The sequence below is a fragment of the Megascapheus bottae genome, chromosome 6 (assembly GCF_031878675.1).
Source record: "Megascapheus bottae isolate mThoBot1 chromosome 6, mThoBot2.hap1, whole genome shotgun sequence".
NCBI lineage: Eukaryota > Metazoa > Chordata > Mammalia > Rodentia > Geomyidae > Megascapheus > Megascapheus bottae.
In genome coordinates this window covers 57,342,370-57,366,343 of record NC_143514.1, presented here as the reverse complement: position 1 = coordinate 57,366,343, position 23,974 = coordinate 57,342,370, and the positions used below count along the sequence as shown (strand labels likewise).

Sequence of the window (23,974 nt, the reverse complement as noted above, 5' to 3'; positions counted from 1 at the left end):
TACAAAACGAGGTGACTGCTTCAGGGAGACGCACTCCTAATAAACGTGGTGAGGATCGGAGGGCAGTTCCCCCTCGGAGCACACACGCAACCCCGCCCTACACACATGCTGAGCCCTGGTGGCCCGGCCGACGGCGGGGACCCTCCAAGGTGACCGCGCCGCTCTTCCATCGCGTATGTTCGGCAGCTCCAGAAACCCTGGGCAGTGAGGCAAAGACCCAGCCATAACCAAAAAAATAAAAGACGGCTGCGGGTTCCCGCGGTAAAGGGGGAGGGCGGTTGCCTCTCCGGGGGGGACTAAGGTGTGGGACCCCTCTCCAAGCTTTGGGTCAAGCCGTCGTCTAGAGCCCCGATGTTGGCAAATGCCGTGCCCTCGGCCCTGAACACAACCTTGAACCCAGGGCCTCTGCACACAGGCGGCATCCGAGTGAAAGTCACGTTCGCTCTGCTCCTCCAGTACTCTATGGTTCTCGTGGTGACTACTCTAATTCTAGTTCCGGTCTCTATGGCGGCGGAGGCAGGAACGGTTGTAGGTCGGCCGAATTAGCTGCCTAGAGAACCAATCAGAGTGAAGGAGTGATAAACGATCACCCAATAGAAGTTAGGCGTTGGGGTCAGGTGGTAAGATGGACAGTCCTGGTAACCAATGAGAAAGATTGAGGGCGGGTCTATCTCAGGGCTTATCCCGCCTGTCCCGCCATTCTCGCTAGTTCGATCGGTAGCGGGAGCGGAGAGCGGACCGCAGAGAGCCCTGAGCAGCCCCACCGCCGCCGCCGGCCTAGTTACCATCACACCCCGGGAGGAGCCGCAGCTGCCACAGCCGGCCCCAGTCACCATCACCGCAACTATGAGCAGCGAGGCCGAGACCCAGCAGCCGCCCGCCGCCCCCCCCGCCGCCCCCGCCCTCAGCGCCGCCGACACCAAGCCCGGCACCACGGGCAGCGGCGCAGGGAGCGGCGGCCCGGGCGGCCTCACATCGGCGGCGCCTGCCGGCGGGGACAAGAAGGTCATCGGTAAGGATGGACGGGGACGGGGGTGGGGCCGCGGGGAAAGCCAGACCACGGGACCGTTAGGCGACTCGGGGTGGGCCGGGGCGCGCGGCGGGCCCGGCGGGACCGACTCCGCGACGCGCGGCCGCCCCTCCCCCCTCCCCACTCGGCCACGCGCGGGCCGGGCGGGCGCGTGCGCGCCGCCTCCGTGCCCCCTGCGGACCCCGCGGGCCGCGCGCCCCTCCCCCTGCGGCCGCGCGCCGCCGACCGCGTGTGCGGCGGCTCCCCGCCGCCGGCCTCGTGCGCTGGGGCCGCACGCCGTTGTTCCGTCCCCCACCCAGCTTCCCTTCCGCGAGTGCCCGGAGGGCGCGGCGCGCCGCCTACGCAGGCCGGAGTGGGCCGGGCGGCTTCCCCTTCCCTCACGTGCTCCCCGCCCGCGGCCTGCGCTCACACCCATCTTGGGCCCGCGCCCCGGGCCCTGCTCTGGGGCGCCCACGTGTACGGCGAGGGCGGTGTCGCGGCCCGGCCGGGCTGCGGGGCCGAGGAGGGAGAAAGGCTGTCTCTGCCGGCCAGGCACCGAAGCCAGGCTGCTGTGAGTAATTGAGGGTTGTTTTGCTTTGTTTTCCAGCAACGAAGGTTTTGGGAACAGTAAAATGGTTCAATGTAAGGAACGGATATGGTTTCATCAACAGGTGAGATGGCTTGCGTGCCGGTGTCCCGCCTCTCGCGTGTGAGCGCTGGGGCCGGAGGCTCGGCGGGGTCGGGCTGGCTTCGGCATGTGCAGGTCCTTGGCCGCCTTCAGCCACGCGGACGCCGCGTCCCGGGGGGACGGAAGAGGTTCCTGAATCTGTAGGTGGTCTTTGTTTTGCCATCTAAAACCTGGCCTCCCCGGCCGCGTTTGGCACAAAGCACTTGGAGGAGGAGGGAGTGGATGGGGGGCATACCTTTCAGCAGTTAAGGCAGAGTGGGCAAAGCACAGCCCAGCGCATTTGCATCCCTTGCCATCCTTGATGGTGACTGGTATGTCATTAACGTACAGGTTATTTTCATGATTTGGCGTGTTTGAGGATTTGTCATCTTTGGATTATATTGCCTTTGTTTAACGTTTTCAAATATGGGCCCCCAGTACATTTTCTGTTAGGACTGCTGTAATCAGAGACCTGTTTTATTGCCCAGATGGTTAAAGAAAATGATCCTTTTCCTGATTCGATTTTTGAATTCTTCCACTTCCTTGTCAGGATTGTGCTGATGGAACCCGTTTTTGTTTTTTGTTTTTTATTGAAGCCCTGATTGTACTTGAAATGTTAATCCCGTTTGTGTCTGAGACAGAAACCCTCCGTCCCTGTCTTAAGATTGACCCTGTGAATTGTTCGCAGCGGTAGTGGTGGTAGTGCAGTCCAGCGCTGGCTGCACTCGCCTTGGGTTCCCTTGTGAGCCGGGCATCCTTTCCAAGATGGCTGCCAAGGCTAGTGCACTTGCATGGGTGTAGAGCACCGCGAGTGCCAGCAGCAATCTTGGCCGTACAGCTGTGATACTTGGCGCCATTTCAGCATTTTCTTTCTTATATCCTTGCTTTAGAAGACGTTAAGCAACTAAGATATTTAAGGGAATGCTTAAAGGTCACACAAAATGCTTGGGAAATGAACACTACCAAATGGACAGCTAGGCGTTTAGACATAATTGATGAAAAAAATGTTCTTTGGTCAACCACGTAGTATTGTAGAAACACTTAACGAGATTGCAAGCGTTTACAACAATCTGTTTTTCACATTTGCAGTTGCAGGAAACATTTTGTTTCTTCCAAACTACGGGCTACTACTATTGACTACATTTTTCAAAAAATTGCCTATGATGACTTGCTAGTGAGGAAAGGATAGAATGCATTGGTTTACTGCTGTTTGACTCCTGAAATTTAATTGTGCCTTAGTTGCTATTTCCATTTTAACATCCACCTGATCCACCCGGTGGGGTGTAACAGTTTTGAAAATGTAAATTCTTGAGTTCTGCCTTCTGAGGACTGAATTCATTACATCTGTGTACATTTTGGCAATCCTACCTGATGGTGAGAGTGGTCTATTCACTGAATCTTCACTAAACCGCTGCTTTTAACCTTTGATCCAATGCTGTTAGACATACCTGCTAATAAAATTGGTTGGGGCCTTGTTATGTAGTTTTTGTCCATATTTAAGAATGCTTATCATTTGCCTTGTTTTCTGTAATTTGCTAACTAAAAGTAGTTTATCACACTTTCTGGCATGGGTAATAAGATAAAAGTTACTGAAGTTTTCCTTAAGTGCCTTTTTTTCTTTTTTTAGTGTCCCTGCTCTTTATTCTTTGGGACGGTGTTTGTTTGTTTGTTTTTACCAATCCTGGCTTGAACTCAGGGCCTGAGCACTCTCCTTGGGCTTTCTCGAGGCTAGAGCTCTACTGCTTGAGCCACAGAACCACTTCCAGCTTTTTTCTGTGTATGTGGTACTGAGGAATGGAACCCAGGTCTTCATGAATATTAGGCAAGCACTCTACCACTAGGCCAAACTCCCGGCCCCTTCTTTAGGACAGTTTTGAATGTAAATTACTACCACCACAATGCCCCCCCCACCTGGGCACTGTCCTGGGCTTCTTTTGCTTAAGGCTAGCACTCTACCACTTGAGCCACAGTGCCATTTCTGGCTTTTTCTGTTTATGTGGTACATGCATGCTAGGTAAGCACTCTACCACTAAACCACATTCTCAGTCCCTAAGTGTAAATTACTTTCTGCCCATTCCTTGGAGTAGCCTATTTTGTTAATGGGTTAATATGTGTTTTACTACTTCTAAACATGCTGTTTGGGTTGTGAGCTGTGAGCCCTAAATAAGATAACTTGCTAGTTAAGATGTAGCAGTTAGTTGGCTATGTGTCCATGTGGTATAATTAGAGTATGAAACTTTATTATGGTAGTGGGAATCACCTAAGTGCCTGGTTAGAATTTTTTTAAATTATTTTTTGTATGTGTGTGCCAGTTCCAGTTCTGGGGCTTGAACTTGGATCCTGAGCTGCTTTTTTTTTTTTTTTTTTACAACACTTAGTTTAACCTAAGGGCCTCACATACTTTCCTGCCCTCAGCCTGGGTAACCAGAATTACAGGCAGGAGCCACCAGTGCCCAGCAGAATTATTCCTTTTAACAAGTTTTATTGTGTTTTTAAAAAAATCATTGGGGGCTGGAGTTTGGCCTATTGGTAGAGTGCTTGCCTACTCATGCTGGAAGACCTGGGTTTGATTGCTCCCTACCACATACATAGAAAAAGCGGGAAGTGGTACTGTGGCTCAAGTGGTAGAGTTCTAGCCTTGAGAAAGCCCCAGGACTGGCAAAAATTAAATAATTAGGTGCTTATAGTCCCTGCATTTCAGAGGCAGGACAGTCGAGTTCAAGTCAGCTTTGGGTGTGCAACAAAAACTGTCAAGATGGGACCCTTGGGGGGGGGAACTATTTACACTTTGTTAGACAATGTAATCTAGGAATTCCAAGAAAGGAATTCACTGAATTATTCCATTGTTTGGTGTGTTGGCTAAAAAAGTAATTGGACTCCTTGGGACGAGTTTATTGGCTACCCTGTACAAATTACTGTTATATTAACTGTTAGGAATTGATCTATATTCAACTCATTAAAGGTTTTCTTTTGTTTGTTTTTTTGTATTTTTTTTTTTGCCAGTCCTGGGCTTGGGCTAAGGGCCTAAGCACTGTCCTTGGACTTTCTCAAAGCTAGAGCTCTACCACTTGAGCCTCAGCACCACTTCTGGCTTTTTTCTATGTATGTGGTACCGAGGAATCGAACCTGGGTCTTCGTGCATGCTAGGCAAGCACTCTACCACTAGGCCAAACTCCCGGCCCCTCATAAAAGATTTCTGTGAATTTATTTTTCAGTGGGACATGTAGCTTAGCACTCTCACTGTATGGTTAAAATAGCCTCAAACTTAGTTGCCTTACTCTACCTTTAATTTGCTGGGATTATAGGCCTATACTACCACACCTGGCTTGAGTGGGCATACATCTTTTATATCTTGGCAAAGGTTAAGTGATGGTCTGGAATGTTACTTGTTAGTTACTTATTAGCAGTCTCCTTCCCTCCCCCCTCCCACGCCAGTTCTGGGGCTTGAACTCAGGGCCTTAGAACTTTGGGCTTTCTCAAGGATAGAATCTCTACTACTTGAGCCATGGGCCACTTCCAGTTTTTTCTATGTATGCGGTGCCGACAAATCAAACCCAGGTCATGGTGCATGCTAGGCAAGCGCTCTTACTACTAGGCCACACTCCCAGCTCCTCCTTAGCCATCTTAAGTGCCTACTTGTGTTTGATTCCCAATACTCCCCTAAATGATTTTTTTTCTGTTTTCCAGAGAACTTAAAATACCTAAGTGAATTGCCATTATTTTAAAGTGAGCAGAATATTTGGGCAGAGATCTAAATTGCTAAATCTACCAACTCCTTAGGAGTTTTGTTGGAGCAGTAATGTCTTTGAAATGGGGTGTGGTGCTTCACACCTGTAATCCTAGCTATTCAGGAGGCCCACAACCAACCAAAAAAATAATAATTGGGACTAATTATTAATTCTCCAGGGACCAGGAGTTTGCCTAGTGGTAGAATGCTTGCCTAATATGCGTGAAGACCCAGGTTCAATTCTTTCATACCACATACATAGAAAAAAGTCAGAAGTGGTGCTATGACTCAAGTGGTAGAGCTCTAGCCTTGAGAAAGTCCAAGGACAATGCTCAGGCCCTGAGTTCAAGGCCTGGGACTGGCTAAAAAGGAAAGAAAGCCCCCAAAGGAAAAGGAATCCAAATTGTCTTATATCTTCCCCCAAACCCCTCCCCACCCAGGCTTGAACTCAGGACCTGGGCACTGTCCTTGACCTATTTTATGGCTCAAGGCAAAAACTAGCATTCTACTGTTTGAGTCACATCACCACTTGTAGCTTTTTCCATGTATGTGGTACCACATGCCAGGGCTTCATGAATGCTAGGCAAGCACTCTATACCATTAGGCCACACTTCTGGCCAGACTGTCTTTTTTTTTTTTTTTTTTTTTTAAGATCTGAAACTGCTACTATTAGTCACCACTTTAAGATGCCATTTGCCATTCTGTCAGGTTTAGTTATCTTAAGTTGCTGGCTGCCTTTCATGCCTGGCCTCTGTACCTACCTGGGTTTATTAGAATAAAAGTCAGGTCTGTCAGTTTAAGTCTCAGTTTCATGGTTCTCCCTTTTAGATGCTCCATGTATGTATAACTAACTTATCGGTGATTTTCTTAACTCAAGGGTGGTAATAAATGTAGCTAGCAAATGTTTACCCAGGGTCTGTTGTAAGTGTTTAAGATAAACTAAGTCATTCATTTGACCTTTTTTAACTTTGTGGCTGGGTACCCAAGCCTCACACCCAGCTACTCAGAAGGCTGGGATCTGAGAATCGCAGTTCAAAGCCAGTAGAAAAGTACCTATGAACCATCAAAAACCAGAAGTGGAACTGGCTCTAGTAGAGTGCTAGCCTTGAGTGAAATAAACACTTAGGCCCTGAGTTCAAGCCTTTGTCACAACTAAAAAGGGGGGAAAAAGTAGATGGAGAAAAAGAGATGTAGATGTGGATATAGGGTAAGTAGCAGAAACAGGATTTGAACTCCATTTTCCTATTCTGGATGGGTTTGTGTTCAGCTACTATTATGCTATTTCTGAAAATATACTCTAGTCATCTTCAACTTGGTAGTTCACAGAGATTTCTTAGGGTGGCTGGGTATGTTTAACCCTTAGAAAATTTTTCCTATGTGATCTCTAGCATACTAACTACTGGAGCTCCAGTGTACTTAGTTCTGCAGATGTTCTATTTTATGAAGCTTGAGAGGCGCAAAGTTTGAACTTGGCTTGCAAGTTAGCATTACAAATTTAATCTCTTGCTTCCTAGTATGGAGAGGCAATTACAAAACTAAAAAACTACTGACACTTGAGTCATTTAGGTTTCTTATTTTGCTTGTATATGGCTTGAAGGCATAGGTATGAAGCTTTTTTAAGGCTTGCTTTTCAAAAATAATTGGCGGTGCCTGGAGTTTGGCCTAGTGGTAGAGTGCTTGCCTAGCATGCACAAAGACCTGGGTTCAATTCCGAGGTACCACATGCATATAAAAGGCTGGAAGTGCTACTGTGGCTCAAGTGGTAGAGCTCTAGCCTTAAGAAAGCCTAAGGACAGCGCCCGGGGCCTAAATTCAGGCCCCGGGACTGGCCAAAAATAAATAAATAAAAATAATTGGCAAGTCTCATTCTTAGTTTGCCGGGAAGGGAGGGAGGTCTTTAGATCCATGGAAAGGATTTTACCAATAGTCTTGGGCATCAAACTGATGTGCCCTCTGAGTAGGCCCAAAAGACCCTTTTGGAACAAAGTTTTGGGGCTGTAATTAATTGCATTTCCTTACCCTTGGCAAATCCTGAAAGATCTGCGGTCTGGAAAATTGTATGTCTTCTGGGTTTAAGACAATTCAGAGTCATCTTCAGGGCTTAGAAAGTAGTATATGGATGCTTTAGGGTTTGGAGTATACTAAATCCTGGTTTGTTACTGGAGTGTAAATTATTTTCAAGTACATGAACAGTTTGTGTGATAAATTGCAACACAACAGAATAAGCATTTCATAAGGATAAACTTACTATTATATATATTTTTATATATATATTTATTTGGTTGCCTAAGGCTAATTGGCTCTACCACTTAAGCCACAGTTCCACTTCTGACTTTATGGTGGTTAATTGGGGATCAGTCTCTGCTGCCCAAGAAGGCATTAAACTGTAATCCTCAGATCTCAGCTTCTTGAGTAGCTAGAATTACAAGCATGAAGCTTAAATATTTTCTTGGTTTGGATAGATGAGTGATAGAAGTAATAGTAATTATATTTTAGTCCAAAACTGGTTAGGATATAGAAGGCAGCCAATATTAAGGATTTGAGTACCTAAGGAATGAGACAGTGTCTTCAGTGATTTGCTTGCAGTCTTGGTTGAGGTGCCTCAAACTGGTGTATCCTGCCTTTACCTCCACTAAGTGTGACAAAAGCAGAACTTGTGCCCTAAAGTTTTTGGGTAACACCATAGAGGGTAAGATGCAGGGCTAGGATTGCCTTCCCCCCTCTTCCATTGCATTAATCAGCATCATATTTGAAAATGTGTTTTGTTTTGAGGTAGTGTCTTGCTTTGTAGCCTACCTATCTGGCCTTGGACTTTAGGTCTTCCTGCCTTGACCTCATAAATGAAATGTAGGCATGGACTGCCATATCCAAATAGGCTTCATGTGGTAATTTTTGTGTGCTGCAGGGACATATGTAAGGACTCTTGTTACTTGTTCTAAAGTTGGAGAAACCATGTGCTGTAATCTACCCTAAAGCTACAATGTAGAGATCTCAGAATTAACCCCTTATAAAATATAAAATAGAGGAGCGGTGGCTCACACCTGTAATCCTAACTACTCAGGAGGCTGAGATCTGAGGCTCAAGGTTTAAAACCAGCCCAGGCACAAAAGGACCTGAGACTCTATAAACCTCTAGAAAATGGGAAGTGAGGCTTGGCTCAAGGGTAGGGCTTGGGCTGAAGAGCTCGAGTTCAAGCCTCATGACCCACTTAAAAAAAAAATATGTGTGTATAGTCAAGACTACGGTCTGTGAAGTCAAAGACTGTTGTGTTTTACCTTTAATAAGGGTACTGAGACTGGATCGATTTGAAGCCCTTGATAGATGTAGTTTTTATTTGATAGTACAGAAAAGGATACAGCAATAAGGCAGCTTTTTCTAGTTTACACAGATGTTGATGCTAAAATCAAGACTGAAAGTCAGGTTTTCTGTTTTATAGTGGTACTTTAAAATTCAAGGTGGTCATTTTAACAAATTACAACTAGGTTTTACTATTCTAAACCATAACATTTTATTTTGGCTGAAACTACATCTTCAATCAAATACTTGATCATGATGTTCTTTATTAAGCTGACAGCATCAGCAGAATAGTAGGTACTGTGTTGTCTGGTGGTTTTGTTTGTGCTTGGGCCCCCGCCAGTCCTGGGGCTTGAACTCAGGGCTAGAGCTCTACCACTTGAGCCACAACACAACTTCTGACTTTTTCTGTGAATGTGGTACCAGGGAAACGGACCCAGGGCTTCCTGCATGTTAGGCAAGCACTCTACCATTAGGCTATGCTCTTGGCCCTGTCTGTTCTTTTTTTTTTTTTTTTTTTTTTAAGACAGGCCCCTCCCTTGATGTGTGTAGTTCAGGCTGGCCTTGCTATTGGTTGTCTCAGATCCTAAGTACTGAGATTACAGATATGTACTTGGGGTGTGACATTGCTAATCAACATACATTGTTTTCTGTGTACCTATGAAATAAGCTATTTTATTTTTTTTATTTTTATTTATTTTTTTTTTTTGCCAGTCCTGGGCTTGAGCTCAGGGCCTGAGCGCTGTTCTTGGACGTTCTCAAGGCTAGAGCTCTACCACTTGAGCCTCAGCACCTTCTGGCTTTTTTGTATATACGTGGTTCCAAGGAATCGAACCCGGGTCTTTGTGCATGCTAGGCAAGCACTTTAACCACTAGGCCAAACTCCCGGCCCCGAAATAAGCTATTTTAAACGATGTTCTGACTAGGCGTTCTAGATATTAAAATAGTCATTGGAGATCAGATCTAACTAGTAATTGCGCAGTGTTTTGTAATACCTATAAGACTGTAGACAAATGTACTAACAGTTCCTTGATAGTTTTTTGTTGGTGGTGGTGTTTTGGGGTTTTTTTTGTTTTTGTTTGCCAGTCCTGGGCTTAAGCTCAGGGCCTGAGCACTGTCTTTGGATATTCTCAAATATCCAAAGATAGAAGTAGATCTCTGCCACTTGAGCCTCAGCACCACTTCCAGTTTATTTCTATGGCATGTGGTACCAAGGAATTCGAACCCTGGTCTTTGTGCATGCTAGGTACGTACCCTATCACTGGGCCAAACTCCCGGCCCGATAGTTTTGTTTAAAAGCTGAGTTTGAGCTGAGATCACATTCCTGGGCAGGACTCCTTTAACTTGAACCATGCTCCATTTCCATGCTGAGTCTCATTTGTCAAGTAGATGCATACTTGGACCATGGTCACCTATTTTAACTAGGATGACAGGCATGTGCCACCACACCAATATGATAGTACCAGGTATGAACTGTAGGTCAGAATTCGCTATGAATTATTTTATTGCATGCATATTACATGTGTAGCTCCTTAGTCAGTTAATACTTGGGCTACTGTTGAACCTTTTCTAAAGCCTGGCCAGTGATGGTTAAGAGAATGGGACATTGCACTGAAGGCCTGAAAGTCTTGTTCTACCCATAGTTCTTCTGGTTCTATCAAATTCAAAATTCATTTCCACTAGTCACTTTTAATATCAGCCATTTAGGTATTTGAAATCGTTTAGCAAATAAATGACAATATCTGTGCTCACATTAAGCCTTATATTCTGGTGGAGTAGGATAGTAAAAATACATAGTTAGAAAACTACATAGCAGAGCCTCAACAGATTTGTGCTATATATACATTACCTGCGAATGGTAGCTAAGGATGATTCTGGTGTGAGGAAACACTTGAGGTATTGTTGCTGTTTCGTTTGTTTTGATGAGTCTTCAGATGACAGTGATGCATGGAATGCTGATAGGTAATAGCTGTGCTGATAGAGGAAGTATATACAGGGTTCTCTTCTGTGTTGTCCTCTCTTGAGCCCACACGTTGCCTTTGTGGTTGAAGGCGTAACACATGCTGTGTATAAAAGGCTTCTTCCTTGTTTGGTACATGGTAGGATGCTTTTGTGACACTCTGGTTTCTCTCACTTGTGGGTTATTTGCCCTGGTGAGGAGGTACAGGCTCAGGAGAAGACTAGTCAGACCTAAACCCTGGTTGCAGCTCCATCCTAATAAGAAAATCCCTTCAGCAAATAGAGTCCAGTGTCTAGCTGTGGTCCTCTTGATCTCTTGTTTCCAGAGATGTGTCTGGGGATCTGGTAAGGTGGCCCTATATTCAGTCCTGCTGGGATTTCTGAGATAAACTAACTTCTCTAAGGGCATATTCCTAAAAAAGGCTTGTCCCTGCATGAGGACATAGCCTAAGACAGATGATTTTCTGCAGTCATCATTATTGTTCATCTCTATGGGTTTTTGCTGTTTGATTCCCTTTTTCCCCCTCACAGTGAGTGGATTTGCTGTTGTATCTAATTGAGAAATAATTTCTCTTCTTTTTGGCCAGTCATGGGGCTTGAACTCAGGGCCTGGGCACTGTCCTTGGACACTTTTTACTTAAGGCTAACACTGCCACTTGAGCCATAGCGCCACATCTGGCTTTTTCTTCTGTGTATGGTACCGAAGAATCAAACCCAGGCCTTTGTGCGTGCTTGTTGAGCACTCTACCAACCACTAGGCTATGCTCCTTGCCATGTCTAGCTTTATCCATGAATGAAAACTTGGTCTATATTTATAGTTATTGTCTTTATACATGTATTACCAGCACAGGTTGGTGTAAACTTGAGATTTTTCTAATGCCAGATCATTTGGGGATGGTTAATACTGAGAGGAGTTTATGAAATCTAAAGACTTCTCCCCTCCACCTCCAGTCCAAGGGTTTGATTCAAATGGGGGCCTGGCCTCTGAGCTTCTTTTGCTCAGGTTAGTACTTGACCATGAGCTACAGTTCCATTTCCAACTTTTTCTGTGTAGTGTGTTGGACATGAGTCTTAAAGGCTTTCTGCCTGAGCTGGTGTTGGACTGTGATCCTCAATACATGAATCCACTAGTATGCGCCTGGCCCTTTAAAAAAAAACAAAAACAAAACTTTTTTCACTGTGTCTTTTGGTCTTAGGGAGGGGACCCATGGCCTTACATTAGCAAGGAAAGTACTTTGTCACTGAGCTGCATCCTAGCTCTCTAAAGTCTTTTTTTTTTCCCTCTAGTCCTGGGCCTTGAGCTCCGAGTCTGAGCATTGAGCATTGTCTTTGGGCTTTCTCAAGACTAGAATTCTACCACTTGAGCCATAGCACCACTTCTGGCTTTTTTCTACGTGTGTGGTACCAAGGAATCAAACCCACCAGGCCTTCGTGCATGCTAGGCAAGAGTTCAGGGCTTTATTTACTGTTGGTGGTAGAGCTTCAGCTCTGGGTCTGGGCTCTGTCCCTGAGCTCTTCAACTCAACGATAGTGCTCTACAACTTGAGTCACAGCACCACTACCCATTTTCTGGGTGGTTTTAATTGGAGACAGAGGATCCCATGTTCCTCATATCTCTCCTCCATCATCAGTATCTTCCCAATCCAGAGCAGATCATTTATTGCGTTTTTGTTTTTTTTTGTTTTTTTTTGTTTTTTTTTGTTTTTGGTGAGTCATAGGGCTTGAAATTGGCCTGGGCACTGTCCCTGAACTCTTTAGCTCAAGGCTACCGCCTACCCTTGAACCAAGCCCCTTCTCTATTTTCTAGAGATTAATTGAAGATAAGAGGTCTTTTGTGTGTGCTCCAGCTGGCTTTGAACCTTGATCCTCAGATCTCAGCCTCCTGAGTAGCTAGGATTACAGGCATGAGATTTTTGTTGAGATTTTTATGATTTGGAAATGGTGAAAAGGAAATGATAGTGAAATGGGAAAGTACTTCCTACTTCCCTTACATGTTCTAGAGATAAGGGTGGGGTATACTGGAACATTGGTAATATTTAATAGGGTAAGGAGTGTCGGTATATGTATTGCTTGTCACACTGATTGTATTAGAATCCTTTGCTTTGCCTCTTACAGCTTATGAGATCACCATGGTTGCAGTTGTGTATATAGGAGAGAGGACGGCTTTTCGTCCCTAGTTTGGGTGCTGTCTCTGAGCTTTTTTGCTCAAGACTAGTGTCCTACCTCTTGAAACACAGCTCCACCACTTCCATCTTTTTGGTGGTAATTAGAGCTAAGAGTCTTCCAAACTTTCCTGCCCATACTGGCTTCAGAGCATGATCCTTAGATCTCAGCCTCCTGAATAGCTAGGATTACAGGTAGCATCTTACTTTTTGTAAAATTTGCTAGTGTGCAACCAGAAAGACCCAAGGCAAACCCAGGGCCAGGGCTTCATGCATGGTAAGGCAAGTACTCCACTACTAGGCCACACAGTCCAGCCCAGACACATTCTTAATCTTTGGGAATATGAAATGTATTTCATCTCCTAACTTCGTTCTATTTATTATGTTCTGTGTTGCAGGAATGACACCAAGGAAGATGTATTTGTACACCAGGTGAGTGCTTGTATAAAAATACCTACTCTTCTGACTCAAGGCATACAAGAAGAAAAGGGTGAATGTATTCTCAGCTATTGTTTTTTTGCCATTGGTTAAGTCCAAACATCCACTTATTTAGTAATCCAATAAGTAATAACAAATATGAACAACTAATTGCAGTAAGTTTTTAACCTAATTCCAAATAAACTCATAATTTCCATCAATCTTAACTATTTAAAAAAAAAAGGAGGGGGGAAGGGGTATTTTGATTTGTTTTGTCTGACCAAAGTTGATAGCTTTGGGGATGAGATAGCCAATAGTTTTAAGTGAAAGGGATTGAGGCAGTTTGTGATTGCTCAGTAAATAATTGGGTTGGTTACACTGTTGTAGAAGGAGAAAGCTTAACATTGGATGTATATAAAATGCCGTATTTTCTCCTTACATACCATTTAAGGAAAAGGCTTTTGGAAATGCTCAGATATTGAAGAGTTAGGACTATTGCTAAAGTGAGCCTCTGCCTCAAAATTAATCATACTTAAAGGCTCCGTTGGACTTGGTCATTTTCACAGGTGTGGAATCATAGGAAAAACACATTTGTGTATGTGTACTTATGTGCTATACAGTTCTTTTTTCCACAAAACTCTTGAAATATCCACTTAAAATTATTTTAAGAGTTCTTATATACTAATGCATAATACAAAAGGTAGTTTCCGTGCTCTCAACTTCATTCAGGCAGGTAGGAGAGGTTAGATAAAAACCCAGTTCTTAGGAAGGGCTGGCTGTCAGAGGAGAGGTCTGTGCTGTATACTACACTTTGAAGACGTGTATAATACACTCTGAAGTGTACTGTACAGCGTTCCTTAACAGTTTGGAAAACAGATCAATTTTAGTATACCCAAAACCCTTGTCAAATAATCCAAGGTCAAATGTAAGTATGACAACATTTAAATTCTAAATGTAAATTCAAGACAGATGGGACAAAGTGTTCATCTTAAGTGTTTTATCAAATTAGCATTCTTATGTGGGTGAAGGTAACTTAGCCTGTTCCTTTTACATGTTCAAAAGAATATACGGGTTTAAAAAATAAGAAACACCAACCAAGGCCTTTGCTGCCTTGCCTGTTGGCAATAATGAAATAAAGTGTTAGGGGATTTCAATAATTCATACTTCTGCTATCTCTCATGATGCAGGCTGAGAGTCTACTATATATGCAAAGTACAAACTATGTGACGGTTTAGATGACAGATGAGATCAATCATTTGATTTAACTCAGTTGATTTTTTGACCCACAAGCTGTCACCAATATGCTTTCCTTTATTTTGGAAATGGTTTCAACATGTAGTTGTTTCTAGGTAGAGACTTTGGCTGATCGATTTCTTAGTGGTGTATCAGGGAGACTGCAGTTCTGAGCCACGGAACGTAATTGCCCTCAGATTGGTTGGTTGTCCTGCCTCCTCTGGGAGGGACATGCATGGGTGATCCTGTAATGGATACTGCTGTGATGTGGAATGAACGTGGGAATTTTTGAGTCCAAGACCTGGATTTAGAAAAGTTATCCTTTGCCACTTGCCAGCTGTATGACCTTGGGCAAGTCACCTAACATTTTAAAAGCCTGTTGTGTTATTGTATTATTGGGACATAATAACCAACAGCCCTGTGTGGTCAGATACTATTAACAGTGGCATAGTTAATATATGTGAAATGCATTTCCCTGGAAGTATTATCACAGGTTGGAAGGAATCTTGGTTGACATTGGTAATTGAGTTTGATATGGTAACACAGGGACAGCGTTGGTTTGGTCAACTTTGAAGCATGTAAAACTAAACTCGCCTGTCATCTAAACTGGCCATGTGTTGGGGCTAGCTTCTACTATTAAGTGCAGTCTTTGGGGAATAGATGGTAGCCTCATTTTGTTCCAAGTTACATGTAATGCTTTTGCAAAAAGCATTTAAAAATCTGTACATGCTATTGTGGTGTCTGTTTTTGAGTGTTAAATTGGTTTTGTAAATAGTGGTAAAATGTTGGGGCTTTCTAAGATTGTAGTCTTTGTTGTGGTTGGGGGTAGCATTGGTCCCCGCTTCCCTAAAATATTACTGATGGTTCCATCTTACTAAAGCAAATATTGTTAAGATAAGTGTATATTCAAGCTAAAATAATATTGACTCTGGTACATTTTAAATGAAAAAGCACATTATTCTCCCCTGTTAATCTATTTTTGGAATGTGATATTACTAGACTGCCATAAAGAAGAATAACCCCAGGAAGTACCTTCGCAGTGTAGGAGATGGAGAGACTGTGGAGTTTGATGTTGTTGAAGGAGAAAAGGTGAGGATGCTTTTTGTGTAAAGGTTTGACTTGAGTATGGAAATAATTTGGAGATGTCATCCAATAGGATGGTGGCTCTTAATTTGGATGGATGATGTGTTCAGGTGACTGCATGAACACAGGTGCATCAAGCCTAATGTGCTGGCTGCAGTTAGTGAGCAGTCTCTTCAGAACAGTGAGGAGCTGATACCCACTCATCTCTATGCATTCCTGTGCAGACAACGCCCTCACCCCTTTGGGGATTTTTGTTTGTTTCTGTTTTTTGTTTTTTGTTTTTTTCCTTGGATTTGTGTGAAAATTGTTGGAAATATTCCTATTTCTTTTGTCACTATCACTACCAATATGTAATGGCTTTTGTAGGGTGCGGAGGCAGCAAATGTTACAGGTCCTGGTGGAGTTCCGGTTCAAGGCAGTAAATATGCAGCAGACCGTAACCATTATAGACGCTATCCACGTCGTCGGGGTCCTCCGCGCAATTACCAGCAGAACTACCAGAATAGTGAGAGTGGGGAGAAGAACGAGGGATCGGAGAGTGCTCCCGAAGGCCAGGCCCAACAGCGCCGGCCCTACCGCAGACGAAGGTTCCCACCTTACTACATGCGGAGACCCTATGGGCGTCGACCACAGTATTCCAACCCTCCTGTGCAGGGAGAGGTGATGGAGGTAAGCTTCACCATCCAGCCCGCTCAGCCCAGGGCCCGTTCATTGAGCTGCATCTCCTTAACTGTATCTTTTGATATTACACATCTAACACTGGAGCTGTTTAGCCTTGTAGTCACCATTGATGGGATAGTTATAAGTGCCACTTTTTGTATTCTTTGGTACTGGGATTTGAGCTGAGGGCTTCATGCTTGCTGTACAGGTGCTTTAATGGCATCCATGGCCCCTTCCCATTTTCTAGTGGTTAGTTGGAGTTAATTGGAGATAAGAGTCTCAGAGTCTTTAGTGCCCCGGGTTTGCTTTGAGCCGTGACCCTCAGATCTCAGCCTCCTGAGTAGTTAGGATTACAGACATGAACTAGGATTATACACCTGGTGAATGGCCACGTTGGTTTAAATTATTTTGGAGATAAGGGCTTATTTTTTGTGTTTGTTTGTTTTTTGCCAGTCCTGGGCCTTGAACTCATGGCCTCAGAGCCTGAACGCTGTCCTTGGGCTTTCTCTAGAGCTCTACCACTTGAGCCACAGCACCATTCCTGCTTGTTCTGTGTATGTGGTACCAAGGAATCAAGCATTCTACCACTAGGCCAAACTCCCAGCACCTTGATTTCTATTTTTAAACTCTAAATAAGAGTCAGTTTGACTTTGTCTACTTGAAATTTTTTTTCTCTTCACTAGTTTTCATTTCTGTTACTTTTTTAGGGTGCTGACAACCAGGGTGCAGGAGAACAAGGTAGACCAGTGAGACAGAACATGTATCGGGGCTACAGACCACGATTCCGCAGGTATGGCCTATCTAGACATGTATCGGGCTATAGACCACAATTCTGCAGGTTTGGCCTATCCAAACCTGTTTTATTAAATTCCTCAACTAAATGTTAGGGCTGCAGCATCATGATTCTACAGTTTTGTTGAACCATTTATCTGTTAACGCTTCACATTTTCTTTCATCAGATGCCTAAGAGATGAAGCTGAAGTCAGTTTTCTTTGAGAATGTATTCTTTGCAGCTTGTATAGATGAGGTCTACTTTATACATTTTTTTTTTCTTTTAATGAGTGGAATTGCAAATGTTCTGTTCTTGTACACCAGGTAAGAGAGTAGTTTAAAACACACTTTTTAAGGCAGTAGGAGTATCTGAACTACACCCTAATGGAGTAAGTACATGAGGAACCAACAGAACAAATTTTACTCTGAAATGGCATAATTTACTGTTAGTCACTTCTTAATTTATATTTTTTGTTTTTGTCCTTTTGGTGGGTCACCATGATAAAATAACTATCTTGGAGAAAGAAGCCAGATTGTTATGTCAACAAGTCTGTTTAAAAGAAAATGTTCACAGGCAAAATGTGCAGTAGACAGCAGAATAGTTAATGAATGAGTTGAAGGTGGTGATTGTAGAGTCCATTGCATATGCTTGTCTTGGGTGATGACATTGATAAGGGCTGATCATACAGGGATGAGAAACTTGGTTTTGGTCCTAATCTAAATTAGGAATAGGAGAACAAAAGAATAAAAGTTCCACATATATGGAGATTAGAAAAAGTGCACATGCTCGCAGTGGTAGAAAGAATAGAACAAAAGGAAGTATGAGGTTTTTCTAGATAAAGCTATCTTGTCACTAAAGAAGGGAAGAGGAGGTATTAACTGGAAGATTGAGAGCCACAGTAAGAAAGTAGAGCTATTTAGGCTGTAGTAGAAAAGGAAGTTCTGAGTAGCCATCTAGTTAGAAAAACTCACTGGTGGCTTTAGAAGAAGGGGGGCAGTTGCAGTGGGAAGTGAGATTTGCTTATTGAAGGATGTAGAAGTTAAAACCCAGGTATGCCAAGGTGATTGCAAATCAAGAGCCATGATCCTGGTGGCGTTGGCAGCTGTTGAGATTTAATCAATCTCACCTTAACCTCTCCACTACTGTATTAATCCGTGATCGTGTGTGCGTGTGTGTGTTCATATACAGGTCTGGGCTTGGATCACAGGCTTTAGAGTCATTAGTGTTTGGCTTAAGTGGTTTGAGTATTTTGTCTGTAGACTTATTTGTTTCAGATATTCATAGAAATCATGCAATAAATATGTGGCTATTCTGCTTTCGTTTTGCACATACTTTCATGTATATGTTGGAACTCTGTCCTTTTTGTAACCAAATCGCACTCCCATCAGATCGGTGTAGCTTTTGGCTAATTTAACATTGCTGTATTTTGGGAAGAAGCCTTTGTATGTAGTTCTGGTGTTTTGAGATTATAAAAGCAGATGGTTTGTTTTCTGGTACTGACATTTGAGCTCACGGCCTCATACTAGCTAGCAAGGAGTTCTACTTGAGAGCCATTCTAACTTACAACAAGTTTAAGGGCTTCAGATTACATTACATTCAGTTTTTTACCAAATATCACCCCTAAGAGTTTTTAGTGGATTCTTACAGACAACTTTGGAAAGGAGAATGACCAGTTATGATAATCATTGACATTGGTGGGTGGGTTGGTTGAGAAACTTGGTTGAATTTCTGACTGTGTACAATGTTTATTCCAGAGGCCCTCCTCGCCAAAGACAGCCTAGAGAGGATGGTAATGAAGAGGATAAGGAAAATCAAGGAGATGAGACCCAAGGTCAGCAGCCACCTCAACGTCGGTACCGCCGTAACTTCAATTACCGACGCAGACGCCCAGAGAACCCTAAACCACAAGATGGCAAAGAGACAAAAGCAGCCGATCCACCAGCTGAGAATTCGTCCGCTCCCGAGGCTGAGCAGGGCGGGGCTGAGTAAATGCCGGCTTACCATCTTTACCATCATCCGGGTAAGTCCCTCTGCTCTGTGGCCACAGTGAAATATTCAACAGCAATTTATCTCATTTTATTAATAAAAGAAACTGAGTTTGGCCTAGTGGTTAAAGTGCTTGCCTAGCATGCATGAAGACCCGGGTTCGATTCCTCGGTACCCCACATACATAGCAAAAAGCCAGAAGTGGTGCTGAGGCTCAAGTGGTAGAGCTCTAGCCTTGAGAAAGTCCAAGGACAGTGCTCAGGCCCAGAGCTCAAGCCCAGGACTGGCAAAAAAAAAAAAAAAAAAAACTCTGGGTGACCTAAATAAGCCATTTTATTCACAAGGTCATACTTCATTTTTCCAGTCCTTGGGTTTGAACTCAGGGTCTGGGCAGTACTTTCGATTCTTGCATGCTATGTAAGCATTTGACCACTAGGCCATGCTCCTAGCCCCTTGTTCCAATCTTAAAATTACTCAGATGCTTCATTATAGGAGTGTTGAAGATCAGAGTTCGATTTTCTATTCTTGTACCTAGAGACTTATCACATTGTATATTTTGTCATCTTTTCTGAAAGAATTGTGTAATTTTGCCAATAAACCTAAACCAAGGAAAAATTCTTGCTTTATGAGCACTCTACAAGTGAGGATGAGTTAGTTGAGCCCTAGCACTGGAGGCGGAGACTAAGGATCAGAGTTTGAAGCCAAGCCCAGGCAGAAAAGTCTGTAAGACGCTGACCGGCAGAGTCCATATATGAACAAAGAAGTCAAGCCAGACTATGGCAACAGCCACCTAGATGGGATCTTAAGCTATTTGTAGTTTTTTTTTTTTTTTTTTTGTAGTTGTTTTTAATTGGCTAATAAAGTTTTGTTTTGGAAGATAGGGGATTTTTCCTCTATAAAGGAGTTGTAAAGACTGAGGAGTATCTCATGCTTTTAAAGCAAGTACCTGTAAGGCGAATAATTTCTGGCAAGTCAAATGCTGTCCGCCTTATATTTTGTTACTATATTTATTGTCTTTTCCACGATTAACAGGTTTCTTGCATTCTGCAAGGATTGGCTCTGGAATTGCTACTTTCAAGCTAGTGATATTTTGGCCTCCAAAACTAGTGCCCTCAAACTAGTATTTATTGCCGTTTCCTTATACATAACTGATGTGATCCCAGAAAGTTCATTATACTAAATGAAAGTTTTAAAAATGTATGATCTTTAATTTCTTTATTCTCTCTGCAGTTTAGTCATCCAACAAGAAGAAATGAATATGAAATTCCAGCAATAAGAAATGAACAAAAGATTGGAGCTGAAGACCTTAAGTGCTTGCTTTTTGCCCGTTGACCAGATAACTAGAACTATCTGCATTATCTATGCAGCATGGGGTTTTTATTATTTTTATCTAAAGACGTCTCTTTTTGGTAATGGCAAACGTGTTTTTTAAAAAAAAAAAAAAGCCTGGTTTTTCTCAATACACCTTTAAAGGTTTTTAAATTGTTTCATATCTGGTCAAGTTGAGATTTTTAAGAACTTCATTTTTAATTTGTAATAAAAGTTTACAACTTGATTTTTTCAAAAAAGTCAACAAACTGCAAGCACCTGTTAATAAAGGTCTTAAATAAAATTGTTGTCTTTGTGTTTATCTGTAGTTTTTTGTTAAGGCCTTTATCATTCATAGGACTAGTCTCTGTTTACTTTTCACATCATTCTAAGTCCAGGTCTGGTGACTCAGAGCCTTGGGTTCTGTGTACTCAGGTCAGCCTGGGCAGTGTTGTATACTGCTGTACTTTTTCACCCATTTTCCTTGGATTCTGTGCCCTCCCCACACACAGCATATAAGATAAAGGATATAGTCATGAGAAAAGGAATTTTAAAAAAAGTCCTTTGTTTTCATATCTTAGGTGTTTGTTTTAATACGTATATTTTACATACATAGGAAGAGGCACTTGTATATTACACCTTTGTGATTTTATTAGGGAAATAATAGAAGCCAAGTTGGACTTACATGCTCAGTTCTAATGAAGTACCATTAATGAACCTTAGACCTTTTGTGGGGGGAGAATTCACAGTATATGTATGTACCCATATATAGACATGTGTAAACATGTATACGTATAGATGTCTATACTCAAGGTATTCCTTAAATGACAAAATTGCCTGTCTAGCAAGTACAAGATCTTGAGGTCCAATACCAACTCAAAAAGTTTTCCAGATATCTCCAATACTATTAAAGGATTTAGTCTTGCCATCCGTGTAAGTATTTTCGCCTGTGAGCATCTGGGTTTCTGTTACCTGGAGTGTATCCACTTGTGTCCAGTCCCATCTATATCACTATGTAATATTAAGCTATTCTAACAGGGAGCTTGCTGCTTTGAGGGGCCTTGTGGGCTACTATGCAGATTTGGGGTCAGGGAGAGTGACAGCTTCTCAGGCTTTGATTTACATATCATTTAGTGTGTCCTTTCTTTAATACTTAGAAGGTATTTTTATGCTTTCCCCAGCCATTTTCAGTTTTCAATAGGGTTGGCCAGAATAAGACAATACTCCCAAGTTGAACTATATACTAATTTTATCTATTTGAAAATATTGGGAAGTGGTGACCTGGGTGGTAGTCTTCAGGTTTTGCCCTAGTCGTTTGTGGCTCTCCCAGAATTTTTCAGTTTAGCTGGATGCTGGTGGCTCATACCTGTAATCCTAACTGAGATCTGAAGTTTGCAGTTCCAAGGTATCCTGGGCAGAAAGGTCTGAGATACTGTCTTCAGTAAATTACCAACACAGTTGGAAATGTAGCTTAAATAGAGAGCTAGCCTTGAGCAGGGATAGCACCCAGGCCCTGAGTTCAAGCCCTCAGACTGACACCAAAAAAAAACAAAAAAACAGCGGCACTTTAAACAAATCACCATGAGCCTAGTGAGGTGGCGCACACCTGTAATCCTATCAGGAGGCTGAGGTCTGAGGATCACAGTTCAAAGCCAGCCCGGTCAATACAAAGCCGAGAGATGCTTATCTCCAATTAATCACTAGAGAAATGAGAAGTGGGACTGTGGCTCAAAGGTAGGGCGGTAACCTTGAGCTGAAGAGCTCTGGGACAGCTCCCAGGCCAGAATTTAAGACCCATAACCACCCCCCCCCCCCCCACACACACACAAAAAATCAGTGAGCTCTATTGACTAGCAGAAGAAGAAAACCATTTGCTCAGTGGAAATTATCAGTTTTACAAAGAGCACCACACAGCTCAAACACACACAGGTACAGACTACCTGCTAATCATGTTAACTTGCCATATTTGATTCGCTAGGTCTAGGTGTGGGGGGGGGGTGAGACTGCTGCATCTAACATGTTAACAGGTAATCTGTTGTTACCTAAGGCCTGTTGTGCTGTAACAAGTTTCTAGAGTATTCCTTCTGGGAGAAGTATAAAAAAAATACAGTGAACAAACTTTGGAGGTATGTATGTAATGTTTAGTCTTTTCACTAGCAAACATACATACAAATATAAGGATAGAGTGACCTTTGCCAATCTTAAAGCTTTCCTCTTGTTCCTAGGGCATTTTAAAGAACATCCGCCATCATTTCACTGTGCACCTCTACCAGGTAAGGATTTATAAAGAACCACAGTGTCATCACAGTTAACAGTAAATACAATGTAATTGGCCATAATTCTTTGAAGTGAGTATGTTTTGGCCATCTTGAATGCACATTTCTCAAGCAGCTTTCCAAACAGTAGAAAGTTTCCTGCTCAGCTCACCCAGGATCTATCACTTTCCTTTGGGCCTGAGTGCACTGTTAAAATCCTCCTAAAGTCATATCTTTACAGCCTTTCAGGTTCATTCTCAGGGACTCCTATCTACTTAAAATAATGGTAAATGCGCCTTTTTTAGTCCCAGCTCTCTGGCTTCCCTGCCCATCCCTTACTTAGCCTTGAGGCCTTTCCTCCGGCTGGTAGTCAGGTGACCCTGATGTAGACATTTGAGGGGTTCAGGAGAGGCCTGTGGGACAGGTCCCCCACATTCCTGGGTTCAGAAAGAAACAACTTCCCCCTTGACAGCCAGCCACATTTTTTTTTTTTCTTTTTTTGGTTTTTTTCTTTAGTACCAGGGATCAGACACAGTCCATTGCACTGGCTGGGCAACCATTTTGCCACTGAGCTACATCCCAGGCCACCATACACATTTTTAAGTCATTATATTAATTGGTTGTGCACTTGAGCAGGAATGTAGTTATCTGGCCTTCCCAATCCTGGGGCTTCTCAAGGAACAGGCAAGCTTCCAGTTTTTCAGCCTGTCCCTGACACCCACAAGAAGCCAGTACATTCCAGCTCATTCTTAAGGCTCCTGTGTCTTCATCTTAGGAGATGACATGTCTTCCTACCAAATAGTGTCGACTGCTCAGTCCCCAGTCTGGGGGGTAGCACTATCAGCCTTAGCAGAGTTCCAGGGTCCCAGATTCCTTTGCTGCAGAGCTCTTTTGGCTGTGTGACAGCATTCAAATGGAATCGTTCAGCACAAAAGAGGTATTGTAGATCTTCAAGAGGTCCAGTCCAGTCCATAACACTGCAGTCCCCATGGAATTACATAAACTGATGCCCACATCCCTCCAGACCAATAAAGTCCACGTTTGTGCCAGAGCTTGCCATCAGCCTCTAGACCACTCCAAGGTATGCCAGGGGTAGAGGGCCACTGCCTATTGTTTGGGGCACCCAGAGAGATTTGTCTATAGTTCTCAATTCCCATTCAAGAGACAAAAGAGTCCAGAGAACCTGTTTCAGAGGTGAGTCATCACTCTCTCTGGCCAGGAGCCCTCACAGCTGTGTAGTAGGTAACTTCAGCCATAGCTTGAGGGGCGGGGGATTACTTGACAGCACCCTTGCCTCAGTGGCAATGTGCATGCAGACACCTTGTCTGATTTGATTTGAATCACTACCTTCCAGAGTCAAATGAGGGAGAAGCTGACCTGTGTCTCCCAGATTGGATGACCAGGTGGAGATGTGTTGGATTGATAGGGGAAGTCAGAGCTGA

General features: G+C 43.3%; 1 protein-coding gene across 2 annotated transcripts; it reads left to right on the top strand.

The window, feature by feature from the left end:
- Positions 1–688: 688 nt before the first annotated feature.
- On the top strand, positions 689–20,605 carry Ybx1 (Y-box binding protein 1). Of its 2 annotated transcripts, XM_090335066.1 has the most exons (8): positions 689–1,012; positions 1,617–1,680; positions 13,217–13,250; positions 15,468–15,557; positions 15,918–16,220; positions 16,919–17,001; positions 18,738–19,003; positions 20,200–20,605. In XM_090335066.1, the coding sequence occupies exons 1-7, from the start codon at positions 847–849 to the stop codon at positions 18,970–18,972; spliced, it is 975 nt and encodes a 324-aa protein (XP_090191192.1). In that variant the 5' UTR covers positions 689–846; the 3' UTR covers positions 18,973–19,003; positions 20,200–20,605. The 2 variants fall into 2 exon arrangements, with proteins under 2 accessions (XP_090191192.1, XP_090191193.1); XM_090335067.1 differs by lacking the exon at positions 15,468–15,557.
- The last annotated feature ends 3,369 nt before the right edge of the window (positions 20,606–23,974 follow it).